The 25204-nt window shown below is 42.3% G+C and overlaps 3 protein-coding genes across 8 annotated transcripts in view; 1 reads left to right on the forward strand and 2 right to left on the reverse strand.

Moving 5' to 3' along the window:
- Positions 1–5989, forward strand: part of LOC120715250 (cell migration inducing hyaluronidase 1) — a 146703-nt gene extending 140714 nt beyond the window's left edge. For all 3 annotated transcript variants that reach the window (XM_040002109.1, XM_040002110.1, XM_040002108.1), the window contains exons 26-29: positions 897–983; positions 3478–3635; positions 3849–3949; positions 5280–5989. In XM_040002109.1, the coding sequence (XP_039858043.1) occupies positions 897–983; positions 3478–3635; positions 3849–3949; positions 5280–5407 (474 nt within the window). In that variant the 3' untranslated portion in view covers positions 5408–5989. The remainder of the gene's footprint in view (positions 1–896; positions 984–3477; positions 3636–3848; positions 3950–5279) is intronic.
- A 5005-nt stretch (positions 5990–10994) lies between these two features.
- Positions 10995–14333, reverse strand: mesd (mesoderm development LRP chaperone). The gene is made up of 3 exons (XM_040002134.1): positions 14128–14333; positions 12787–13019; positions 10995–11718 (listed from the first exon to the last, which is right to left on the reverse strand). Exons 1-3 carry the CDS (start codon positions 14281–14283, stop codon positions 11451–11453), a joined length of 657 nt encoding a protein of 218 aa, XP_039858068.1. The 5' UTR covers positions 14284–14333; the 3' UTR covers positions 10995–11450.
- Positions 14334–16568: 2235 nt separating this feature from the next.
- On the reverse strand, positions 16569–25016 carry znf414 (zinc finger protein 414). 4 transcript variants are annotated; one of them, XM_040002122.1, is made up of 7 exons: positions 24903–25016; positions 23372–24398; positions 20366–20497; positions 18739–18849; positions 17812–17917; positions 17200–17723; positions 16569–16952 (listed from the first exon to the last, which is right to left on the reverse strand). In XM_040002122.1, the coding sequence occupies exons 3-7, from the start codon at positions 20412–20414 to the stop codon at positions 16783–16785; spliced, it is 960 nt and encodes a 319-aa protein (XP_039858056.1). In that variant the 5' UTR covers positions 20415–20497; positions 23372–24398; positions 24903–25016; the 3' UTR covers positions 16569–16782. The 4 variants fall into 4 exon arrangements, with proteins under 4 accessions (XP_039858056.1, XP_039858057.1, XP_039858059.1 ...); XM_040002123.1 differs by having other exon boundaries at positions 23372–24316; positions 24903–25010; XM_040002125.1 differs by having other exon boundaries at positions 23372–23441; positions 24164–24965.
- Positions 25017–25204: the final 188 nt, after the last annotated feature.

The raw sequence follows: 25204 nt of genomic DNA on the forward strand, positions 1-25204 counted from the left end.
CAATTCTGACGCTCATGTGTCCATTGTTGGTGTTTTCAGTGGTGCACAGAGGTCAGCATGAGCATCCTGACTGGTCTGCAGCCACATGTGCAACACGCTGTGTATTCTGACATCTTTCTGTCAGAACCAGAATCAACTTTTTTCAGCAATTTGACTGATAGTATCTCATCTGTTGAGTCAGACCACAAGGGCCAGTCTTCACTGCCCACGAGCATCAGTGAGCCTTGGCCATCAATGATCTTTGGACTACTTGAACACTGCATACACAGCTTGAGTTGTCTCAAGCCGCTTCATATTGTAAGGTAAAGACGTACAGTATAACAGAGAGATTTAGTTGTCCACTCTGAAAAAGGACTCTTTTAACAGGAAATGGCAGAATCAGGCTCAGCAAGCGACAGCCATCTACTGCTGCTGGGTTTGAGGCAAGAAAATGCAAACAAACAACAAGCGGGACAAAAAACTAACTACAGAACAAATACATGAGTGAAAAGAGAGGCATGCAGACAAATACACACCAACTTCATCTAGATTTGGACATATTACACAGTTTGTACATTATTGGTGGAAATCCAGAGGATTTGCTGCTGTCTGACACATATTTCTTCACTTATATTAGTTTCATGGTGAGCGTATTGATATTGTTTGTTTTTCAGAAGCAGACCATCTACTCATGTTTTTGCAGCTTGCTGTGTGATTGATATTTTAAATTCTGTTGGCCTGTATTTCAAAGATATATATTCCAAGCACCATCTGATACACACTGTTTTCCTCTTATTTTCCCTGCCGCTGGTTTCCCCTGAACAGTCATTCACAATGTCACATTTTCCTCATGTTAAATGTGTTTTTGCTGCTGTGAATATACTATCATCACTGTTTCTTTGTGGACTTGCTCCTAGCACTCCTCAGAGCACTTCCTGGAGATCAAACTGGAGTCCTACAACACCCGCTTCTTCCACATCAAGGAGGACTTTGCCTTTGCTGAGGTAACCTCTCTCTCAGACACACCTGAAGAATGGCTCTAATTATCTAGTTACCGAGAGTTTGATTGAACCTGTATCTACTTTTGTTAAACGACACTACTCAGAATGTTTTTATTTAAAGATACAAATAAGGACAACAAACATCTTCTGAGCTTTTGTGTGGAAAGTTCCAGCAGTGTTGCTGACTTGAAGTGTCGCATGTAGTGAGTCAGACTGCAGGTCAAGGAGTTCAAGCCGAACATCACTGGATTATTTATCTACACTGCAAGTAAAGGGAGATTAAACCATGTGCCTTTCACTTCGAATGTTTGAAGGCAAATCACCTTGAAACTCATCTTGCAGGGCTGCTAATGTGGATGAGCAGGAGCTGAGACGATCAGCTGATGAGACAGAGTGAGAAAGTTGCTCTCTTTCTCATGAAAGCCTTCAGGCTGTATGTTTCATGTGCAAATAGGCCCTTGCATTGCAGTTTGGTTTTAAGTTCATTTGTTAGTACAGCAAGCACGATCAGCCTCCCTGTTCTGCACCTGAGAGCTTCGTCTGGAGTGTCTTTCTTTTCACAAAACTCTTGAACTCCTGCGCTCAGGTCCCAGACTCTTTTCAGTACTCTGCCTCAGCCACCTGACAGCTGTGTGCTAGACTGTCACCGTGTTCAGCCTCATGCTCCTCCAAAGTGCAACAAACTGAGATTCAGAGCACATGGCCTGATGAAGTAACTAATTAAATTCATATCTAATTGAAGTAGAATTACATACAGACAGAGAGAAGATGATGTGGGTCCACATCAGGTGATTAGGCGTTAATAATGTGATTGGATGTCCCTGTGTGTGGTTAGATGTCAGAAGATGTGACATCCAGTGTGAGAGTGGGCAGAAAGGGTGAGCAGGTACAAAAGGATATGAGCTTTTCCCCTTTTGTCTTCTGTGAGATGAGCAGTTCTAAAGGTTGGATCTAAAGTGTTCACGGCTATACAAAAGAGTGAACGCTTTCCTGCAAACCCAGCTGCACAAGAGCTTAGACAAACCCATTTTGATTTCCACCTGGCTTCTTCAGGTACATATTACCAGTTCATTTAAAGCTGCAGATGGTAATCCTTTGCTAAACTATGTAAGGTTGGCTTTCAAAGGTGGGCAAGCCTTCCTCTATCACTTCTTGGTAGGAAATCTACCCATATTTCTCTGTTGTTTTCAGTGCATCCCTCTGTTTTTACCTAAATCCTTTTTCAAATCTGTGAATCGAATGATTTCATCATTTATTTGGGCAAACAAAACCCCCAGGATTAGTATGACCTCACTACAACAGGGTAGGCTCAGTGGTGGTCTCGCTCTTCAAAAGTTTACTTACTGGCTGAATGATCTTCAGGCTACTTGGTGTTGTCCTGAGGCTTAATCGTGTCTCTCTACATCACCTTCAGCACTATTATTTTCATCCCTCCCTGTTTCCCTGTTACAGTTTACAGACAACCCTGTTCTAATTGCCTCTCTAAAAATATGGCATTAATTCTGGCATCACTTCAGTTCAGCCTCTGCTCTGGCCCCAATCTGTAACAACCACCTCCTCCCCCCCTCCCCGGTGGACTCGTCCTTCTGTAAATGGGCAAAAAAAGGTATTAAATGTTTTTTTAAAGATAACACTTTCCTCAGCTTTAGTGACCTGACTTCTTTGTACGATTTGCCCTCGTGTCATTTGTTCCGCTATTTTCAAAGACATGTGCATCTTCTATCTGGCCCGAGTTTCCAAGTCATGCCCCCAATCATTGGTAGGAAGACTTATTTGAGCTAAAGCCTCACCATAAGTCTCTTATATCACAAATATATACTTTCATTACGGCATCGGGCAATTATTCAACCCAAAAAATTGCTTCCAGTTGGGAACAGGATTTGGGTCTTAAGTTTGTGGAAGATTACTGGGACAAAGTCACTGACATAATTCATACCTCATCCTCATGTGCAAGACTCTCCCTTATTCAGTTTACGACGGTATACAGATTACACTTCTCAAGATCTAGACTAGATCTAAAATATATCCCGGTATTCCTGACCTGTGCAACAGATGCAACACCTCCCCCTGTGGTTTAACTCGTTTTTTACCTGCCCAACACTTCAGTTATACTGCACTTTTTATTTTAAAGTGCTCTCTCATGTTTCGAGTGTTTCTGAAGATTCCACCCTAAACCTTCATCGTTAGCAGCTGGATGTCATCGCTTTCCCTTTATTACTGGCACGACGTGGAATTTTGCTGTCTTGGAAAACTCCTCACCCTCCTGCCCGATCACGTTGGCAAATCCAGGCTCAGGGAGGGACAGTCATGTTCTGCGATAGTTTGGGGGTTAAGGGAAAAAAGAGCAGAGAGACAAAGAGAGACACATATTAAAGACTAATAATGTAATGTACGGAGCGGTATATGCTTATGGAGTCAAAAGAGAAAGGCGAAAAAGAAATTATTGGCTTGACACATCTCGGAGCTGCAGTGTGATTGGCTGCCTCTGTTGTGACAGGTAAATGGCAAGAAGTTGTACCAACCTGAAGATGGAGTGCACCTGACAGTAATTGATGGGCATGATGGGAAGGTGGTGGACACGAAAGGCTTCAGGAATTCCATCCTCCAGGGAATTCCTGCAGAGATAGACAACTACATCAGTGGACTGAGAGACAAGTAAGAAACTCTCTCCACCTACACTGAAAACACCCTGAGGTACATTGCTGTTTCATGTTCTGATAGACTGTGTCCTTTGGGGACATAAAAGGACCTCCAAAAATTGATTTGCATTGACATTGTGTGTTAAACTCATCTAAATGCTTTTCAGATCAAAAAATGTATTTTGCTGCATTAAAATATCAATCAATGTGTCTCTCCCTCTTTCACTAGTTCAATTGTCCTCATGACATCCAAGGGTCGCCTGGTTACCAGAGGGTCCTGGACCAAAGTCCTGGGGAAACTTGGCGCAAAGAAAAGCGTCAGTTTGAAAGGTAGCTGTTATGTGCTTATTCTATTATCTTGTCTTTTTACTCTGTAAAGGCTGATGGAGTATTGCCATCACCCTGCTGGGTGGGCGGGTGGTGTGGACACCCAATAACTCGAGAACGAGCCAACGTAGGAGTTTCAAATTGATACTGAAAGCGCCTCGACTAAAAATCTCAGATGGGTTCATATCTCAGTGACCTTGACATCAAGGTCAGAGTAAGTGTTCCAAAAGTCTCGTGAATGTGATAACTTGAGATGTAGGATTTTGAATGTGATACTGTAGGTGTGTCTGCTCAGAGGCTGAGGGGTAGCACTGGCAGGAGTTTAGAGGTTTCTCCTGCCAACTTTTAAAATTGGTAAAATTTTATTTATATATACCAGGGGTAGGCAACTCCAGGCCTCGAGGGCCGCTGTCCGGCAGGTTTTAGATGTGTCCTTGATCCAACACAGCTGATTCAAATGGCTAAATGACCTCAACATGTCTTGAAGTTCTCCAGAGGCCTGGTAATGAACTCATCATTTGATTCAGGTGTGAGATCTAAAACCTGCAGGACACCGGCCCTCGAGACCTGGAGTTGCCTACCCCTGGTATAGACTGTTCTTTCTTGGAGCATGGCTGCCTAATCGATCTTATCTATCGTTAATGCCACAAATAAAAATAACAGGATGGAAAACTTCTATTACATGGCATGAGTAGTTAATTGTTTCCTTACCCATCAGGCACAGTAACTTTTAATCAACTAGTCTCTCTTATGTTGACTGATGTTCATGGCTGCATAGAGAAAGCTCTGCTATTCAAAAACAAAAAACTGTTTGCTAAAGATCACATCGGGCCACAAAGACTTCTTTGTTTACAGATGAGACCAACATAGAACTTCTTTGTTTGAATGAGACGTCTTCTTTAGAGAAAACACTTCAATTTAGCATCAGAACTCTTTGTGAAACATGGAAGTGGGAGTGTAAGAATTTTACCGGATCCACTGCATCCAATCCAGGACAGCACTCCATCACAGACTTAACAGTGAATACTGAATTATGCCAGAAGTTGTTCTATCAAAGAAGCATAAAATCCGTCCTTTTCAATGAAGGAGAGCATGAAGTGAGCAGTTGTAGGGCAAATGTATAAGCACCTGCTACAAGTTTAACTTTTTCTTTGAGGAATGAGGAAATACTACTGATTTTAAAAAAATACTCTAGATGGTTAAGTTAATGAAAGCAGAAAGTGTAAAACTATAGGAATTGTTAGAAACAGTAATCAGCTTTAGGACATCCTGTGGAATCCCACATCTACTCCACTTATGTCTCTTTTATTGGTGTCATCTGGCTTTTCTGCAGATAAGCTGGCATTTGTGGGCTTTAAGGGCTCCTTCCACCCTGACTGGGTCTATCTGGAGGCGGACAGCGAACGAGCCAAGATCCATCAAGTTTTGCCCGTCCCTGTGATCCACAAGATGAAGCTATGAGTGGCAGTCAGAGTGGGGAGGATGAGCCAAGTGACTATTTGGCCCTGGATACTGACACACACACACACACAACACCCTCACAAAATAATATAAATGCACAGTCACACACACATGCACACTACAGTCAGTTGCTCCGAGCCACTGATCCAGGATCATGTGGTGTTTATTCTGCGTTTGGTTATGAGAAAGGATGATGTGAAAGTATGTGAAAGGTGGAGGCACCCCTCACAGAGCTAGCACTGCCTGTGATGAACTGTCAGGTGATAACACCCTCTCTGGCAGCCATGTTAGCGGTCAGCTCATGGCGGCAGTAGCTCAGAACTAGGGTTGCCAACTCCCTGAAAAATAAATAAGGGACACCTCGTGGCCAGGGCCGGGCGACCCAGTTGTCTTCACCCTTCCCAGTGTGGTGAATTTTCTAGCTCTATTTTTGTGTGTGAAATTATTTTTTTAACCATTTGACTTGAAGTTGATTTAAGTAGATGCATATTCTATTCTTTGTGATATGAACACATGTGAAACAAATGATCATTTAGCCATTTATTTTTAGCTCAAAATGACAACATTAACACAGTAAAACAGGTCTCTTTCTTAAACAGAAGCCTGTCATGCTTAACTTTTGAGAATATAAGTAAATCTTTCTTTAAAAGAACTCTGTCCTGCTTAACTTAAAATAATAGAAAACAATAGAAAGAAAAATATTCTTGTAACAGTGCACATTTAGTGCATTTAGTACAATTGGCTTCAGTTGAGGTATTATTTCAGCTTTTCTAATGCTAATCAGCTGCTCCTGTTTGTAAACCCGCTTGTTCCCATGATTACGCACCTTAACTCATCATCATTATTCATCCATGTATTACTTTTATGTAATAGTGATCTATTTGTTGTAATCATCTATCCTTGCAGCTGTTTATTACACAAAATAAGTTATATTATCACACTTCTGGCCACATAGCGCTGATATTCACTGCACATGCCCATATTAACTTTTTCCAGCCAGGTGTTTTCCTTTTCCCATTCTTCCCTTTCTCTGAGGGGAACAAACATTGCTGCTCTAATGCTGGGCTCACACTGAGCGGTTTTAGGCCCATTTTGAGCTGATTTGTGCGACCGTTTTGGTGATCGGACCGATTTTGGCCTTCATCGTGCATCGTGTAGTATACGTGGGGTAACGAGAAGCGATTAACACCTCACGACCAGCTCCCGATCATCAATCGCTCGTGAGGGTGTCACCGCAGCCGCTCACACTGCGCACGCGCAAACACGTAAACGTCAGTGAAAAAGACGGCGCAGCACGGCTGTGCAGCGTGTGATCTGGACACAAGCGACGGAGGCACAACTTGTAGAACTTTGGAAAGCTCATCCGAGCCTTTTCGATGTGGCCTCACAAAATGATCACGACCACAACAACCGTGAAAATAGTTGGATCTACATGCTGCTCAATCACAGCTGCCTGATCATGTTTTTCATTAGCAATTTAGCAAAGTTGATGGTGGTGGTGTGTCTGTGTGAGTGAAAGACAGAGAGAGAGAGAGAGCGACAGAGTTTCTGTTATAACCTTCATTTTATGGAGGCACAGTGTGAGCACTCGGGTCGCATCAGAGCATCGGGCCGTATAGTGTGAGACCTGCATCGTGACCTATGAACTTCTCACCCCTGTGAGTCAATCGTGCAGTTTGAGCAGGAGCTGAATAACGTGACTGAAAAAATCGCACAGTGTCTGCCCAGCTTTAGGTGTACTGACGTCCGAGACTTGCACCGCAGTGTCGGCGTTTGTTTCCCTGTTGGCCATGCTTCTTGTTGTGGTCATCTGTTGTCTTCCGGTATTTTCTCCGTAAGCGACCTTTCCTCGACCAATGAGATGAGCGGTAATCTGAATTGTCATACTCGAATTGTCATAAGTGTGCTGTCAGCTCATTGGTCACAACGCAGGAGAGGGGCTGGGAATTATGTTTTCAAACAAAGTGTTAATTCCATTAACATTTATAGACTACTTTTGATTCTCACTGTATTACGGGACAAAGTGCGTCCCTTATTAGCTCAATACGGGACGTGTACTTTTGTTTCTAAATACGGGACGATTCCGTTTTTTAAGGGACGGTTGGCAACCCTACTCAGAACAGCCAATGGTGTCTACGCAAGTGTCTCTAGAAACTATTAATAGGTGATGATAGATGATGATGGTCACTGTTGAATCTTTTTTTCTGACAGAACACTGCCAACAACATTGATTTGTTTACATAATGCTAGCTTGCTGGCTAAAGTCACCATTGGATTTTGCAAACCTGGTAGATGTTAAGAGAGCAACTGCAGTTAACCTCTAACATTCACGCCTTTTTTAGGATGTTTTCCTGTACAAGAGGAAAAGCTCGTAACAGAGGCATTGTGAGGCCAAAATGCATCTATAAGATTTGATTGGGACAGCAACAGCTAACCATTTCTGAAAACGTGCTTGTTCCATACGGCTAAAGCTCAACCAGACTCCAACTTTAATCCTGAACAGGTTTTTGGCACTTACCAATTTTAGGACTAACAATCAGTGTTTTGACACGTTTGTTCCCAGCAGCTGGGATTGGCTCCTTTTACTAAAGGTCATCAGGTCTTTGACACAACCAAAAATCTTAATTAAATCTTTCACAGATTTGAGCTTTAGCACAGAAATCAGTCTTCAACCTGTAGTGAAAAAAACTGTCTTATTATTTGCACTTGATATTGAAATGTTTGTTTAAAAAACAGCACAAATTGTAGATCGCTGCTAGAACTAGCCACACCTGTGCTCATGTTCCTCATCACCCAGCTAAAATCTTTAAATCTGACCCATATGGGTCATCCAAAGAGTACAGAAAGTAAATGAAAACACGCACTTTAAGGTGGAAGTCACTGATAAGCGTAAAATGGGAAACTTTGACTCATCATTAGGTCAGTCTCTTCTTGAAGGCTTTGTCTTGACCTGTTTGTACACTCAAAAAAACATTAATTGTATAGTGATGAGGACTTTTTTTTGCAGCCGTTGAAATGAAAGTTAGAGCTCTGTCCCCAGATGGGCTTTAATAATAACTGCATGGATTTAATCGAAGACGGCTGTGAGCTGCTGGAGTTGCAGTTCTAGGAGTCGTTTGGAACACAAAAACTAAGAACAAGTTCTTCTTTCACCAAATGATTGTTTCCCATTTCAAAGACAGGATGACACGGGATACTAGTTTAAATCCCAACAGCAGCCACACTGACAGCACATTGTCATCAGACTAACAGACAAGCCAGTTTTTGATCTGCACATTTGGTGTAGCAGCTGAACAGCATGTTCCCTCCGAGGTTCGTGACTGTTTGCAAAATAACCAGAACTCATTTCATACTTGTTTGCATGTGTCACTGGGACAGTTAATGGTTGGATGAGGAGAGCAGTATGAAATTAACTGGTTACAGTTTTTCACAGAGCACTGAGACAGCACTCTGACATATATATGGGCCGATATGGAAGTCTGTAATTGAGCTAAACATAAATCTGAATGAATTGCATCTATTTTGTGTTATCAGGTGAGGTGCCATTCAGATTAAGTTGTAATCAACAAAGCTGCAAAATATGTAATGCTGATGCTTTTCAGTTAGATCATTTCTTAATATATGCACATGGCAACTAAAGCCAGATTACAAACAACACAACTGCCCTTCTACTAACAGGACAGGAGGTACTTGGATACAGTCCGGTACTTTGTAGCCTGGTTGATATGTGTACATTATGAACTACTGGACAATTCTCCAGCAGACCTTCATGTCAGCCACGGTTACTAGGCAGTTTCTGGAGCAAATACTAAGTTTCAGTTGTCTTCTCAAGCACATGTGTGATGCATGTGCATCATTAATCATCCTGTGATGTGTAACAGTTAAGTGATTCTAATGTTCTGCTCCGTTTAAACGACAGAAGAGAAGAAACAAAAACATTCCTGGTTTGCATCCCAGCTGGTGGTTAACTTACTTTGTTGCATTCCGAGCACTCGCTCACTTGATATTGTGATGTAGTCTTCTGCTGATGGTTTGGGTTTTTTTGTTTTCGTCAGTGTTTGCGATCCATCTGCCTGTCAGTTGGAATGAACCAGCAAGAAGCCCATAAAGATATAAAAGATGAAATTGAGCAGTCCACTGAATGTTTAATCAGGTTGTTTTTAAATGTGTCGCTGCCCCCTCTTCAAAATGATTCCAATGTGACCAGAAAAAACGATTCTTCTCCCTTTACCGAAATAGCTGGTCTTTTTTCGGAGGTTGTAGCAGTAATTTAGCGTTTTGTATGTATGTATGTGTTTTTAAAGATCAATAGGTTGCTAAGAGATATATTTTATACTTATTTATTGTACAGACACTCTTGATGTAAATCTACGAGGGACTTGTTTTGAGTTGTAATGTTATTACTGTCCTGTATGTATACTGGATGTAGGAAACAAAAACCATCATATGTCCACTTATTGCATACATGCCTATGACTCCTGGTATAGTTGCCTTGTTTTAACTGTGTACCAAATGGATGTGTTGTACAAGTGGCTTAGGTGATGAAACTCCATGACTCTGAATTTGTTTGAGGATTTTTGTACATAAATAAAGACAGTTTGTCTGCACATCTCGGTGTCCCTGATTAAACCAACACAGTGGACCCCAGCGTGACTAGCAACCACAGCAGTGGACGTTAACTGGGATACAATACTGGGATGAACAAAATATAATTTTACTGCTTAAAAAACACAAAGTCAGAGTGACTGCACATTTTAAGATCAAGACCACAATAATTCTACTGAAGAGTAATATGTAATAGCTGAGTTGCAGCTGCACCATCCATGTGACATCCCCACACTTCTGCTAATTTTAGCCTGTTTTGTGAATAAAGTCTGTACAGATATGTACACAACCTGCCTCTCACCCAGTGACAGCTTGATGCCTTTTAGGATCCATTGCATCTATACCTACACAAGAAGCTTGTGTGCCCCCTGTTGGCCAAAGCTTTAATTACAATGTACTGTCAGTAGCTTTGCTAAAACTTGGGTTTCAAGTTCAGCTCCGTTTGTTTATGCTGGTATCAGCAGCAGCATCACGTGGCTGTACTGAACATCAGCGGTCCCCAACCTTTTTTGTGCCACGGACCGGTTTACTGTCAGACAATATTTTCACAGGTGTGAAAAAGGTGTCGCGGATAAAAACAACAAAATAAAATGATACAACCAAGACAAACTCTGGTATTTTGTTAACATAATAATAAACACAAGATCACTGTCTAATTGTGTAACTTTGTTAGCAGCATCCTCCTGAAATGCGCCCACAACATTGAGAGTAACATCCTTCTCTCTGCCCCTTAACGCTATCTGGTTGCCATGGCAATGCATAAATATTTCTTTCAAAATAAGACACACAACTACAACACAGGAAAAGACCCAGGGAAACCAGGTTAAGGATAAAAACCCTGAAAACCATACATTTCATACCCGACCCAAACGTCTCGGTCCGTGGCCCGGGGATTGGGGACCGCTGCTGTATCTGCACGCATGCCTCTCAATCGAAAGCAAGTCTGCACTTGTTACTGAATGCAATGTTTTCACAGTGGAAGTCAAAGATATCAAAAGTTTATTTTCTCATCAAATCAAATAGAAAATGTGGATGCTACAAACACACGAGGACAGTGAGATCTGTGCCTCCATGCCTGCACCACACAAAAATTATTCCACAACCAATCATGGATACAAAGGATTAAATGTTTGACAGTGCTCATGTGGAGTACCTTTTTAACAATAAATGCACGTGCTCCTTTTGATCTGGTGATGACTGAACAGAAATCAATATGGCTTCCATTGAAAATGATCTGAACGTTTGTTACCACTCAGACAAAGAGTGACGATTCCAGCTGAGCAGTGAAGGTGACGTTACCCATCAGAATTCATTAGTTCACTCATCCCTCCACATCTCCAGGTGGTCCAGTGGGCCCTCACCAGTTCACTGCTCACAGAGTGGATGTGTGAAGCATCATTTATGAGACCACAAGGTTAATTACTAACTCACAACGTCATCAGAGCTCCTGTTTCAGAGAGTTTGCACGGTTTCCCTCCAAATCAGGCTTCTTGCTCTCCGTTTTCTTCTTGCTCTTTCTCTTAGTGTTGACCTCATTCTGCTGCTTGTATTTGGCATCATCCTTGTTGGCAGCCTTCCCTGGAAACACCTGTCCCTCTACAGTAACATCTACGCAGCGCTCTTGAGCCACAAGGAAGTCTTTCACCTCCCAGGCCAAACTACCATCTCGCAGCATGAAGATCACCCTGTTGGAACCCACCACGAACCTACGAGAGGAAACATTCAGTTTTATTAATAAAGCACCAAATAACAACAGCAGTTGCCTCAAGGCCCTTTGTATTGTAAGGTAGACCCTACAATAATGCAAAGACCCCAACTATTAGACGCCCCGCTCTGAGCAAGAGCTTTGGCGACAGTGGGAAGGAAAAATAATTAACCTCAGTGTGTGAAGAGGACTCTCCATTTACATGCACAAACTGGAGTCTATTAGATAGATATGATACAAACCACTGCAGCACAGTACCTGTAATACCTGCAGCATGTTCTAATCGCTCTAATAGGATATTATGGTCAACAGTCTCGAACGCTGCACTGAGGTCTAGCAGGACAAGCACAGAGATGAGTCCACTGTCAGAGGCCATAAGAAGATCATTTGTAACCTTCACTAAAGCTGTTTCTGTGCTGTGCTGAGCTCTGAAACCTGACTGAAACTCTTCAAATAAACCATTCCTCTGCAGATGATCTGTTAGCTGTTTGACAACTACTCTTTCAAGGATGTTTGATATGAAAGGAAGGTTGGAGATTGGCCTATAATTAGCTAAGACTGCTGGGTCTAGAGATGCTTTTTGAGTAAAGGTTTAACTACAGCCAGCTTGAAGGCCTGTGGTACATAGCTGATTATTAGAGATAGGTTGATCATATTTAAGATCGAAGAATTAATTAATGGCAGGACTTCTTTGAGCAGTTTTGTAGGAATGGGGTCTAAAAGACACGTTGATGGTTTGGAGGAAGTAATTATTGAAGTTAACTCAGAAAGATCAATTGGAGAAAAGACTAAATGAGTATCAATGGTACTAAAAGTAGCTGTAGATAATGTTACATATGTGAGATGAATTGGGCAGGGTGATGATAATTCTGGAATAAAAACAAATAAATAAATAAATGCATGCTTCAGTATTGATCAGTATCACAGAATGGGCTCTTGAACTGTTCTGAAAATGACTGTCAGTGAACACAGTTTGTTTGTTACTGCTCTACAAATAGAAATCACTCCCACGCAAACGACAAGAAACAAAACAAGAAACAAAAACAAAACAAGGTTAGAAAGGAAATACCTCTGAATATCAAAGTTGGCATTGAAAAGGCTGCCCTGCCACAGGCCTGTGATCTCCTCTGTCTCTTTCTCTGTAGGATCTCCTGAAACTGTGGCAAAAACCATCAGAGTCCGACCTTTTTTGGACATCTTAAGAAGCTCCTCTGGTTTGGAGGGGTTCACCTTAGAGAAGTCGATGGGAGGAGGAGACCTTTTGTGCTCTGGAAGGTCACCTTCCTCGATGTCATCGTCTGCCTATTAAACCACATGGAGAGAAAAAAAAGAAAACACATGACAACAGTTTAAGATGAAACAGCAGCTAATACTGGAAAATGGCTTGCTATTAGCGTCTCACTCGTTTGAATCCATTTTATACTTTCCACTCTCACACTATAGCATGTGTGGACGAAACTCCAGGCCTCAATGGCCGATGTGTCCTTGATCCAACACAGCTGATTTAAATGGCTAAATTAACTCCTCAACATGCCATGAAGCTCTCCAGAGGCCTGGTAATGAACTAATCGTTTGATTCGGTGTGTTGAACCAGGGTGAGATCTAAACCCTGCAGCGCACCTTGAGGCCTGGACTTCCCCCACCCCTGCACTCTAGACACAAATATTTAGATGATGTTGAGTTTTGTTTTTTAAACAAATGGCACTCTTGTTTTTTAAGTCGTGTTTTTTATCCCTAAAATAACTGGTTTAAAAGAGACCGAACGGAATATTCGGAAATAGGATGACTCATTGTATCATTTAGTGATCATTTCAGACTGAAAGTAGGAGGTACCTCCTTCTGAAAAGTAGGAGAACTGATAATAAAATCAAGCTAAGCAAAAGAGACAATCGTATATTTAAGCTAACCTATATCTATACACTCAGTCTTTACAATGTGGATACCTTCATATCACTCAATAGAGCACTTTGCTATCAGACTGCTGGCTTACTTTGAATTCAGTTTGATTTATTTAACACCAAAACACAACAGCAGTCGCCTCAAGGTGCTTAATACAGTAAGGTAAAGGTACAATAATGGACAACCCCAACAATCAAATGATGAGCAAGCACTTGGCGACAGTGAAAACGAAAAACTGCTTTTGAAAAATAAATAAACATTTTAAAAGGATCACCGGGACCAAAAAAACTATGTATTGATTAACCAGTGAAATTATAATAACCTCTTGTGGAGTTTACCCTAAAACAACTTCTGTAACGACGAAAGAGTCCGCCATCTAATAGTAACCCCTAGCACTTCCACCAATATATCAGTTAAACACTCAGACTTAGCTGGGCTACTGATCTCTCATGACACCTAGCCAGCGGCTAACAGCTGCTAACATCGGAAGGCTGTGGACGGGAAAACTTGCCTCCCACTGTTCCAGGAGCCGTGCCATGTCAGCGTCATTGTAGTCTCGGATGTCCTTCTTTTTCTTGGCCTTTTCTTTAGTCTCGGTCTCTACAGCACAAAGCATGTGTGTGCAGAGCACAAGCACCGCGCATCTCCACAGAAAGCCAGACGCCATGTTTCCAGATGGTACCCTGTGATTGGCTGCGAAGTCTGCCGGTCACAAGACGAGAGGGGCGTGTCAAAAGAGTCCGGCCGGCATCGCAGACCGGTGGAGAATTTCAAAGTAAAGCCGGGAGGACCCACCGGGAGGACTACTACGGTCTACTATTATTACCCCACGAGCACTGCTCCCTTAATCGTTATTATTGTTATTGTTTTTCAGGCAAATTAATCGACTTTCCGGGGCCTAAACGTGCTCAAATACACAGATACGTTATTGTTTGGGACATGAGCGTTTGAAAATGGCTCTAGAGCGCCACCTATGCAGACTATAATGAAGTACTACGGACACGTAGTTTGAGCTACATGAATGAAAAATGTACACATATAACAAGCAAAGAGGGACAAAAAGCCTCTGGGCTCCTTGATCAAACCAAACAGGAAGTCCAATATTTTGAATTGAAGATAAAACTCTGGTGCCGATTTTACTATTTTCAAAGTGTTCATTCCATAAACCTTATAATTATATTATAATTATACTATACTATATTTTGCATCTTGCACATGTCTTTGTCATGTCTCGTCTATAATATCCTGACAATAACTTGAACGTGGTATTCAATATCACTGCACAACCCACTTTGTATTGTCTCTGTCCTGCCTTTGTTTATCGTACAGGCAGTATTGTATAGTTATCATTATAGTATTGTATAGTATTGTATAGTTAGTAATTGATATATTTTTATCCCTTAATTTTACCAAAACTTAGCATGTTTTCTATTTGTAATTCCTAGTTGTATATCTCTTGGAGATATATCTTTTATATACTTATAAATGCACCATAGGGGGCTTGGGGTGAAACAGCATTTGATTATACTTTGTATACTGCTGTATTGACAATAAAGCTTTTGAATCTTGAATAATTGTTCAGTGTACACTACAGACCTGGGCTATAGGGTGCATCTGTGGTGCCACAGCAAATTTCAATTATTTGCCATGACATTTTTATTATAATACCGTGTCCAATCTGGCTCAAACTTCTCAATTGTGATAAGGGCGTGCCCCTGAACACATTTTTTATTTGGAGTGTTTAACAATCATCACTTCTCCACTTAGTACGCACAGAAAATATCATGTTTTACACTTTGAGGTATAGCTTCAAGGTGGTTACACTTGAGCAACTTGAACTTTGGACATGAAAAGCCTTAAGGAGTTGGTCTTAGTGTATGTTTAGTTTATGTACATCAGGTTTTAATGATGCTTTGACATGAAATTTGTTTTTATTTAATGGTGCACCCTGGTGACATGATAATTGAGGGGTTTGGAAAGCTTAAAAGGTCATGAAATTTAGCACGCACCTTGAATGTGATGTGAACTTTTCAGGTTAACTCTTTTCATTGGATGTTACAAATTGGCCCAACAGTGCCACCTACAAAATCTGAAAAAGGCTTGAGTGTCCACACCACCCACCCCTCTAATAGCTGGACATTTATTAAGGAGCAGTTCTGGGACTTGTGTTAAACACCTGTTGGTGATGGGAGTGTGATGCATGTGCAGTGCACAACTATTACTGTAGAATAAGTGATCTTGGATTTGTAATCTAGTTGACTGGTTTTTGTATAAAGTGCTTTTACTCTACAGGTAGAGTAAAAGCACTTTATACAACTTCCCTCATTTACCCATTCATGCAAGGACTTCTATATGGAAGTTCTTTTGGATGCATCAGAGGGGAACTTGGGTTCCGTATATTGTCAAAAGATATTTGGCATGCAGACTGGAGCAGCCAAGGATCGAACCAATTCAATTCAGTTTTATTTACACAGCACCAAATCACAAGAACAGTGAGCTACAGGTGCTTAATACTGTAAGGTAAACACCCAACAATACAGATAACCCCTTATGAGAAAGCACTGGGCGACAGTGGGAAGGAAAAACTCCCTTTTAAGAATTGGCTGGAGGTGAGAGATAAGACAACACTATAGAAGAGAGCCAAAGATAATAACTAATGACTCAATGCAGAGAGGTGTGTCAACACACAGTCTTCCATGAATGGGGTCTAAAAGACAAGGTGATGTTTTGGAGGAAGTAACTACTTAAGTTAACTCACTGTTCATTCACTGAACAGGGTTTAGTGATTTAAAACTATTGCACTCCTCTTCGTCTTTCAGCTTTTCTTTAGAGTTGGTCACATCTGCCTTCATCTCATGTCACGCCAAACCTCTGCATGTCCTCCTTCAATCTTCTCTGTGGTCTTCTTGTTTGTACTGGAGTGACCCAAAAGTCAGATATTTAAACAAAAACTTTCACAAAAACGTCTGAACCTTTTATTCAAGAGGTGAAGATGTTAGATGCTCTACAGAAACAGTAATATACAATTTTCTTAGCATCATTGCCGAAGCAGATACATGCACATAACTCCTGCGGGTGTTTCGCTCTGAGTCAACCCTGCTGTGCACAGCCAGCACTCAGAATTTGGCTAAAACCTCGACACATACAGACAACTAGAGTTGCCACACTAAGTACTGGTAGCAGAGCTCCCTGTATCTTCTACAGCTTTGATGGTGCTGTGTTTACTGCTGATGTGCAGGGTCATTTCCTTGCGGTTGGTTACCACATGGCCACACTGTATACATGTATAGCGCCCCCTGGTGTGCTCCCAAAGGATGCGTCTGCTGCAGGCCAAACCTAATGCACAAAACAAATAACTGAGTGTTTGATTTGCTCACTGATTAAACTTACACAAAAGCATGCTAACGTCACAGGATACATTTAAGGCTTTGCAAAAGGTGACGGGTTTCATCTGCGACCATTTTTAATCATCCTTTCAAAAACAATGATCAACCAGGAAACTACTTTATTTAACTACTGCTGCACTTGCGCTGGGCTGAGTAACTGTTCCCATGCTGCTAGTCTGCAGTGAACCCGAACTCACCTGGACTCTTCTTCCAGATAGCCGATGACCCAGGAGGAGAATGAGGTGCTGATCCTGGAGCAGGAGGGATGGGCTCAGGTGACCTGGTCTGTGGCTGGTGCTGAACCTGGAACTCAGGAGGGTCAGCGCTTGCTTTTGGACCATCCATCTTTAGAAATGGGGGCATGTTAGGGGCTTTTTCCTTAGGCAAAGTACGAGCTTCATTAATGTTTTGAAGAGGGGAGGTTTCTTGGAGAGGCAAGATAGGGGAACTGAGCAGAGGTGGGGGTGAGGAGTGTGCCTGAGGATCAGCAGGGCGGATGGCTCCATCTGGGTTTGGGATTTGAGGCGGCAGTTGCTGGGGTGCGGACACCGACTCCAGCCGTGGGAGGTGCTGCTCTGTGGGTTTTGGGTTGGTAACAGCAGCAAGCTGAGGGGGTGTCTGTTCAACAGGCTTCGTTTTACTCCGTGTGACTTTAGAACAGGTGTGCAGGTGAGTCAGCAGGCCACGGTATGAGCGCAACTTAGTGCGACAGCTTTCACACCTGCAGAAAGAGAAGCCAGACGATTGTAAACATGTCTACCGCTCACTGACAGCACATCGGCACATCCGGAGAACTCAGGCCAACTCACTGGAAGAAAATGTTGGGTTTGTGATGATGCCTCATGTGCTCCATCAGTTTCTGCATGTTGGAGAAAGAACCACCGCAGCCGACAGTAGAGCACAGCAGCACTTTACCTAAGGAGATCAAAAACAGTGTCTGTCATCTGATACAACCTTTGTTGTCCACAGGAACATGCAGAAACTGTAAGGCAAGATTTTTGGGATTCAGCTTTTGTGTGTTCAGCTATAATCTGACATTTAGAATATACTATTAGGGTACTGGGTGAAAAGCCCTCCCCTCTGCCCGACACATTTGCAGAACCATAAGTCAGCAGGTTATCTGATGGGTTCCTAGCTTACTTCTCTTCTAACATCACGGTTGTTAGTTTCTGCTTATTTCCTACGCTCTTTTTATCACTATGGTTCAAATAACATTTGAGTATCTATCATTTATTAGCACCAGCTTTTATTAGAGGAATAACTCTGGACGACAGTGGTGTACTTCTGAACAGGAAAAACATCGTCAAACACTTGAACATCATGTGAGTGTTTTCAGGATTCGGTTACACTTTATTCTAAAGCAACATAACAAATAGACTAAAAACACGGAGACGGTGCGAAAAGTCTCACTGAACAAAACCACAGCCGTGAATAACAGCAAAACTCAGACTGTTAACCATTAATGATGACCAGTTACTTTAAGAGTCCCAGTGCAGTACAGCCATCACTGCCACACGTGTTACAGCAAACAACGCAGTCAAACTGTCTAAAGAAATTATACCAAGTTTCATATCATGAACACAAAAACATGTTTTGATGGAAAGCACTGTTCAGGACTGGAGACTGATACAAATAAACCATGTTTGCTTTTATTATGCGCTTCCATAATCAATACTGGTTTATTTCCAGCCACAACCTTATTTGTTTATGTCCACAGTTGGAGTGCAGGACCTCACCAGGTAGAGACTGAGCCGGGATATCATGATCTTTGATGTGGCTCTCCAGAGCACTTGTGTCGCTGTACACTCTCTTACAGGCGTGCAACGGACACGGTATCCTCTTGTTTCCTGAAATGGACAAAGACGACTTTAAAAGCTGACACAAACACAACTATTCATGGAACGCAACATCATGTAAATCACATCAAGAATTTAGTAGCTTGTCTGGAGCTGCTTAGCTAGCCGGGCTAATGTTAGTGAACACAGACGTGGTTTTGCCATCTTGCTCGTGACTATGGCTTGTGAGGCATTCCTATAAAGTATAAAATGCCAGACTTTGACACTACCGTTTGATGTTTGAATGAAAGAAGCAGGTCGAAGTTTCACAGGCGAGAAGCTCAATGTTTTTTCAGCCTTACAAACATGTTTGATTAAGTAATCTGTCTCCATCACTGACCAGGACACCAGACTGACACTGAACTCTCCAAATTTCATTAACTTCTGAACAACGTTAAGTTAGTATTTTCACACATGTAACTACAAAACTGACTTTTTATTTAGACCTTTTCGCAAGAGTCCGATTAAAAAACCCCAACAAGTCGGTCAGTGTCTTAAACCCGCAGAGAGAGAGGATTTGGGTCAGAGGGTGTGAAAGCAGCTGGACACTGCAGGGAAAGTAAAGCTCAATTTGAAATCTACTTCCTAATTTCTAATTGTATTTCCTGGAAAGCCCATTGTTTACTACACTGCAACCTCCCACGCCATTCAAGTTGTTGTTTGCTGCTTCGACCCAATATGTAGTTACACTGAGTGCTGCATTTTAATAGTCCAGCCTGGGCTTCCTCCCCCAGCTGACTGGACCGTTCCCGGTACTGACAACAGACTAGAACATGTGAAAGACCATTTGTCTCTTTATTGTACTGACTCCCAGCCTTACAAGGTTCAGAGGAGACGGACTTCAAGCTCTTTAAAGACAAGACTCACTGAAGCTGTGAAGACAATCTAGCACCGCACCAAGTCAATGTAACCCTCTGACGACTCTGAATGCTCTCAGCGTTTAATAACATCATAGCTAATACTAAGTCATGATATAGTGAGGGGTCAGCATCACCTTAGACCGCTGAGCTGTCACAGAGGCGTCTTTACAGTTCAGTCACGTGTAACTACAGTTGTGTTATCACAGCAACCCAAACAGCAGCAGCACAAAGTCCATGGAAACTGGAAGCAGCCTGGTTCTTGTGGTTCCTTTAACAGCCTGCCTCAATCAGCCTTTCACACTTTCAGTTGAACAACCAGGGCAAAGCTGCCAGTCTGTATCTGCGATCACATTATTGAAGTCTTTGTTTTCTGCGCATTAATGGTGCGCAGCACAGCCGGACAGCAGATGATCGGTCCGCATGTGTCAGTCAAACACGGACAAGACAACCGAGCAAAGCAAACCACACGAAACGCTTAGAAATCGCTGGATTTTGGAACTTGTGACGGTTTCCTTTGTATACAGACCGCTGGCTGCCCCCCCCAGCAATATGGCGACCACTCTGAGAAACAGCAGAGGAAATACGTCACCTACGTGCGTACAGATATCATTAAAAAACGGAACCAAACCCAAACTATAGGTATCTTTCAGAATGACTTCATTACTAACCTCCGTTTGCATATTCAGACGTCTGTGCGGGGACACTGTCTGCAGACATGCTGCTCCTTCTTCTTCTTCTTCGTGTTTATTGGTGTTTGGCAAGAAACCACACAGTGAATTACCGCCACCGTGTGGTGTGGACTGTGAACCACATGAACAGTTACAAAGAAGCGCTGAAGAAGTGACTTCTATCCCATTCTCCCAATCAGCTTTCTGGGATTTACAGGGATTAACTTGGATGACGAGCATGCGTCAAGAAAGTTTCTCATGACCACCGATTAGTGCTGTTCACAGAGAGCTGGGAATGTCTGCAATCACAACACTGCAAAGATGTAGCCTTAGCCTTAGATTACAGCTTTCACCATCTTTCAGTGGCAATTATAACAAACCAAGTTAGTAGTTTGAGCATTCACAGATTGTAACTACAGTTTTTATAAACTGTCATGCCAATAAAGCACCATTTAAATCTGTTTTTGAGAGTGATATCCATAGTTGGTATCAGCTGGGATGTCTGTGATGCAGTTTGTTTAAAAGCAAAGTACCAGTCTTTGTTTGTTTCTGTACCACAGAGTGGATCAGGAAGCAGTACTGGGAGGAGCTGCTGTGCAGAGGAAGAGGGACTACTCGTTGGCTGTTCCCTTGTTGCCAAAAGGGGAACAAATGAACAGGGAAGTGACCCTTTGGAACTAAACTATTGAACAGACCTGCTGTTTACAGCATTACATGGGATTATTTCCCCTTAATTGTATTTGTTGTTGTTGATAAAAAATAAAAATGTGACTTTTTAAATCAGATTTCCTAGGCTCTCTTTAATTGAGGGGGTGTTGGGAACTTCAAATTCGAAGGCTGTCACAGTATTACATCTGTAGTTAATCTGTTTCCCTCCCCAAGCATATTTCTCCTATCTTGGCTTCCCTTCACTGGCTCCCTGTTGAATACAGAATTGAATTCAATATCCTGCTCATTAAGTAAAATATCTTTGGTAATCTTATCTTAACAACGTTATAGTACTGTATCACCCCAACAGAGCACTTTACTCTCAGACTGGGGGCCTACTTGAAGGGTTTGTAAAAGCAGCATGGGAGGCAAAGCATTGAGCTTTCAGGCCCCTCTTCTGTGGAACCAGCATAGGGCTTTACAGGGAGTGCAGAATTATTAGGCAAGTTGTATTTTTGAGGAATAATTTTATTATTGAACAACAACCATGTTCTCAATGAACCCAAAAAACTCATTAATATCAAAGCTGAATGTTTTTGGAAGTAGTTTTTAGTTTGTTTTTAGTTTTAGCTATTTTAGGGGGATATCTGTGTGTGCGGGTGACTATTACTGTGCATAATTATTAGGCAACTTAACAAAAAACAAATATATACCCATTTCAATTATTTATTTTTACCAGTGACACCAATATAACATCTCCACATTCACAAATATACATTTCTGACATTCAAAAACAAAACAAAAACAAATCAGCGACCAATATAGCCACCTTTCTTTGCAAGGACACTCAAAAGCCTGCCATCCATGGATTCTGTCAGTGTTTTGATCTGTTCACCATCAACATTGCGTGCAGCAGCAACCACAGCCTCCCAGACACTGTTCAGAGAGGTGTACTGTTTTCCCTCCTTGTAAATCTCACATTTGATGATGGACCACAGGTTCTCAATGGGGTTCAGATCAGGTGAACAAGGAGGCCATGTCATTAGTTTTTCTTCTTTTATACCCTTTCTTGCCAGCCACGCTGTGGAGTACTTGGACGCGTGTGATGGAGCATTGTCCTGCATGAAAATCATGTTTTTCTTGAAGGATGCAGACTTCTTCCTGTACCACTGCTTGAAGAAGGTGTCTTCCAGAAACTGGCAGTAGGACTGGGAGTTGAGCTTGACTCCATCCTCAACCCGAAAAGGCCCCACAAGCTCATCTTTGATGATACCAGCCCAAACCAGTACTCCACCTCCACCTTGCTGGCGTCTGAGTGGGACTGGAGCTCTCTGCCCTTTACCAATCCAGCCACGGGCCCATCCATCTGGCCCATCAAGACTCACTCTCATTTCATCAGTCCATAAAACCTTAGAAAAACCAGTCTTGAGATATTTCTTGGCCCAGTCTTGACGTTTCAGCTTGTGTGTCTTGTTCAGTGGTGGTCGTCTTTCAGCCTTTCTTACCTTGGCCATGTCTCTGAGTATTGCACACCTTGTGCTTTTGGGCACTCCAGTGATGTTGCAGCTCTGAAATATGGCCAAACTGGTGGCAAGTGGCATCTTGGCAGCTGCACGCTTGACTTTTCTCAGTTCATGGGCAGTTATTTTGCGCCTTGGTTTTTCCACACGCTTCTTGCGACCCTGTTGACTATTTTGAATGAAACGCTCGATTGTTCGATGATCACGCTTCAGAAGCTTTGCAATTTTGAGACTGCTGCATCCCTCTGCAAGATATCTCACTATTTTTGACTTTTCTGAGCCTGTCAAGTCCTTCTTTTGACCCATTTTGCCAAAGGAAAGGACGTTGCCTAATAATTATGCACACCTGATATAGGGTTTTGATGTCATTAGACCACACCCCTTCTCATTACAGAGATGCACATCACCTAATATGCTTAATTGGTAGTAGGCTTTCGAGCCTATACAGCTTGGAGTAAGACAACATGCATGAAGAGGATGATGTGGACAAAATACTCATTTGCCTAATAATTCTGCACTCCCTGTAGTTAGTGCTGGATCAGGAACTGAGTGCTTCTTCTCCTCTCACCTTTTTACTCACTCTGTGTTTGTGCACCATTCTGCACTTACGCATTAGTTATTATTAATCTCTGCCTCTCTTATGAAAGGTAAAATATTCTTCATCACCTTTACATTATCAACTGTCTAGTCACTCGTCACTCGTAGTTTTTAACCACAAAAATAATTACATTCCACGATAATCTATCTACAAAATGCTGTGTCTGTGTCCATATCAAGGAGAATGAAAACCTCAACACTGAAGTTTACTGGAAGCCCACACACACAGACCAGTACCTACTCTGGAACACAAACGTAGGGTCATTAGTTAGGTGGCAGGACTCTTCAACACCTGGCAGAAAATGTTCCCTCTAAGGGAGAAGGGAAAGAAAAGGGACACAGACATGTTATCCCAACTGGGCCTTCATCAAATCAGCGAAGATGCACAGTAAAGGTCAGACACCAACGAGGGAGCATCAGACTGACAAACGGAACAACACTGTCATGCCTTACATAGCAGGTTTATCAGAGAAACTTCTCCAAGAACGACATCCCAGCCACACACAAACTGGTTCATTCCAAGGACAAAACTCCCAAACACAAGCTAAACAACACAGCATACGCTGTGCAGTGAAAATCTGACTGTAGCAAATGGAATAATAGGGTCCAAGGAGGAAGAGCCGCAGCTTTCCACTCTTTCAGTGTTTACAAAAATATGAATCAATACATATGAAGGTCAACTTCCAAGCTTGCTCTCTGCTGTGTCCCCCATCTGGATCCATGGCTGTGGTGGTGCTTGATCAGACTGGTAGCCCAGTACTTGCTCCAGCAACTTGCAGTTCACTTCACTTCTATTCAAGTTTTTGTTTTTTAAAGGTTTTCCCCAGTTCATCATTGCACCATCGTAAGTGGTACAGTGAAACTTTCTCTCATCATGTGTCCTGACACCCTGACAAATAGTTGCCACTAACCTTTGGAGGAGTTGGAAATTCCCTTAACGACCGAATGTGTGGCACCTGAATTTTCAAGATAGGACATAACTAATGTGAAAAAAGGCTGTATGCTACCGGGTATGTGTGCTGCAAGTGTGTACCTTCAACCTTGGGTGTGAGTTCCTCTGGCCATGAGCATCATCAGCAGTGTTGTCCTTGTTGTGGCAGTCTTTAGCTCAGTCTTCTCTGATTGCACTGAAAACAGTGTAATCAAGGTCACATTATGCTGTTTCTGGAGCTTCCTCTTCTTCTACCTGTGGGATTGCCAGACTTTTTAAACATGGTTAGGGTCGCCTTGTAGAGCTCGTTGCCAATCTTCTTCTCTCGCCCCACACTCTAGAAGAAATAAAAATATATCCACTCTCTTTCACTTATCCTTATCAGCCTTTCCCAGCTACCATGGGGCAAGAGGAAGTGTACACGCTGTGCAGGTCTCAACAGTCTGTTGCAGGGCTAACACATTTCTATCAGAGTGACTCATATGCATTTTTATACCAGTTCTATATACTGACCTGTTGCCAATTCACTACAATTGACTGACTTTTCCCCCTGTCTTTGGAATTACACACCTTTACCAAGGATGTAGCTGGCATCAAAACTTTTTTTTTACCACCTCATTTGAGGTATTGCTCCCTGAAAACTCTTAAAATGTCTTTTAAAATAAATATAACTAAATAAATGACTAAATCCTTTGCTTTCTTTATATTTTGTTGGGGTGATACGCCGTCTATTGTCATTCTATTTCAGAATTTGTGCGACCACTTCGATTGCGGATTAGAAAGATGTGTGCTACAGATTTCAAACATAACCTCACAAACCAACAGGAACAGCCACACCTACCAGGAAGTGCTGAGTGAATGAAGTAGTGACTATAGCGAACATGCTAGGTCACAGCACTGTGATGTTAGTTATTATGTACAACGACTTTGAAAAGAAAGTAAACAAACAAACAACAAACCCCTCCCCCTCCCGCTGTCTGCCAAACAGTGGAAAAGTTTCCTGCGGTTTCATCCGCGGAGTGATGGCCGAGCTGTGAGTCTGCTTGTCAAAGGATGCTGGAGCTGCAGCTGCGGGTCTTGTTGGTCCGCTGCAGACGCAGACGCGGGGCCGCAGACGCAGATGTCCACTTTAACGCAAGCGTG

Source organism: Simochromis diagramma, unplaced genomic scaffold (genome assembly GCF_900408965.1).
Source record: "Simochromis diagramma unplaced genomic scaffold, fSimDia1.1 OVJJ01000430.1, whole genome shotgun sequence".
Lineage (NCBI taxonomy): Eukaryota > Metazoa > Chordata > Actinopteri > Cichliformes > Cichlidae > Simochromis > Simochromis diagramma.

What these genes read in the sequence shown, in the direction of transcription:
- mesd (XM_040002134.1), bottom strand. Translation starts at nt 14,283, where the DNA reads ATGGCGTCTGGCTTTCTGTGGAGATGCGCGGTGCTTGTGCTCTGCACA. An exon ending in GGCTCCTGGAACAGTGGGAG is followed by an intron (nt 13,020 to 14,127) that starts GCAAGTTTTCCC and finishes GTGGTTTAATAG; the next exon opens with GCAGACGATGACATCGAGGA. An exon ending in GCCAACTTTGATATTCAGAG is followed by an intron (nt 11,719 to 12,786) that starts GTATTTCCTTTC and finishes TTCCTCTCGTAG; the next exon opens with GTTCGTGGTGGGTTCCAACA.
- znf414 (XM_040002122.1), bottom strand. Translation starts at nt 20,414, where the DNA reads ATGTCTGCAGACAGTGTCCCCGCACAGACGTCTGAATATGCAAACGGA. An exon ending in CCCGGCTCAGTCTCTACCTG is followed by an intron (nt 17,918 to 18,738) that starts GTGAGGTCCTGC and finishes TGATCTCCTTAG; the next exon opens with GTAAAGTGCTGCTGTGCTCT. An exon ending in TATCTGGAAGAAGAGTCCAG is followed by an intron (nt 16,953 to 17,199) that starts GTGAGTTCGGGT and finishes TTTGTGCATTAG; the next exon opens with GTTTGGCCTGCAGCAGACGC.